Source organism: Sphaeroforma arctica (assembly GCF_001186125.1).
Source record: "Sphaeroforma arctica JP610 unplaced genomic scaffold supercont1.7076, whole genome shotgun sequence".
NCBI classification, from domain to species: Eukaryota; class Ichthyosporea; order Ichthyophonida; genus Sphaeroforma; species Sphaeroforma arctica.
This window is the reverse complement of record NW_014033482.1, coordinates 363-1,509: the sequence shown is the minus strand read 5'-3', so window position 1 is coordinate 1,509 and position 1,147 is coordinate 363. Positions and strand designations below refer to the sequence as shown.

The window sequence follows — 1,147 nt, the reverse complement described above, 5'->3', positions numbered from 1 at the left end:
ATTTTAATTAATGGTGTATGACAAGGCGATTCTCAAATATGTACTAAACGTGAAGTTCAATATTTGACGGGAGCTAAAAAATCTTGGTCGAGTATTTACGGGTATGACTATGTTGATAGCACCTGTGTTAGTTGTATAGAAGATGCTTCATATATAGTGAGGGGTTTGCCTCGGGTACAGTGGCATGTGTACATGTCGGTTTACATTTGTATTTCTTTTGGAATATAAGGGATACTCGCAAATTTATATTGATAGATGCAGGTAGCTACCTTAGGACCAGAAGAACATTTACAATGGCGTGTCTCTGGCTAAATCGATACGTTTTGTGAAGATTCCGGTCAATAACGCGATATTTACATACAATACCAGGTGCTCCCAAATGCGTACCTGGGGAGTTCTACCTACATTGGGGCGAGAGTACAATTAGGGGAAAATGTAGAGGTTGCCATGCCAACCACGAAGCGCAAGCGAAGGGGGAATAGATATGGCAGAAGACAAACAGCTGATGGGTACGACACTGTGATCAATGATGGCGCTATCATCGGAGCAAGGTAAGCCTGGCTTGTCTGTCAGGTAGGTTTGATCGTGAGTATGCACGCTCTGGCGTGTACGTGTACATTTACGTGTAGGTTGATAGAGGGTGGGGTGTTTACAGTTTGTATTCTGACGTGTGTGCAGCTACATTTACAGTGAGGCAATGCATGGATTGCGTGTATGCGTATAGATGCATCAGTGTATGCCTGTACTTCGTGAGTGCGCTCATGACAGGCTAGGGCGTGTGTCGGGCCATCGCTGCTACACATGGGTTTGTTTTAAAGCTGGTCAACGCTTGTGATCAAGTCGCCGCATGTTCTTTTTTTGAGAGTTATTCAATTGCGCATGAGTTGACATCAGAAAAAAAACTTGCGGGGTATTTCACGGATACATTCTGGTCAGTTCTTTCACTGTAAACGAGATATTGAGCCCGAAAGAAAAAATAAATGCTGAACTTAGCAGATACATACCTTGTCTACAATTATACATTATATTATTCTCGAGAGTTCTTTTATATGATATTTCAGCATCCGTAAGCAGTATTAATGGTATCGCGCTTTTCTGACTACCGCTGAGAGAGTCAGTCTTAGATACGTGTTGTGTGGCGAATTGA

The 1,147-nt window shown here is 42.5% G+C and overlaps 1 protein-coding gene across 1 annotated transcript; it reads left to right on the top strand.

Moving 5' to 3' along the window:
- Positions 1-369: 369 nt before the first annotated feature.
- On the top strand, positions 370-555 carry SARC_15958 (hypothetical protein; the record flags this gene model as incomplete). The annotated part of the gene is made up of 1 exon (XM_014289931.1): positions 370-555. A coding segment is annotated over one exon (186 nt), but the record flags the coding sequence as incomplete, so codon positions are not given.
- Positions 556-1,147: the final 592 nt, after the last annotated feature.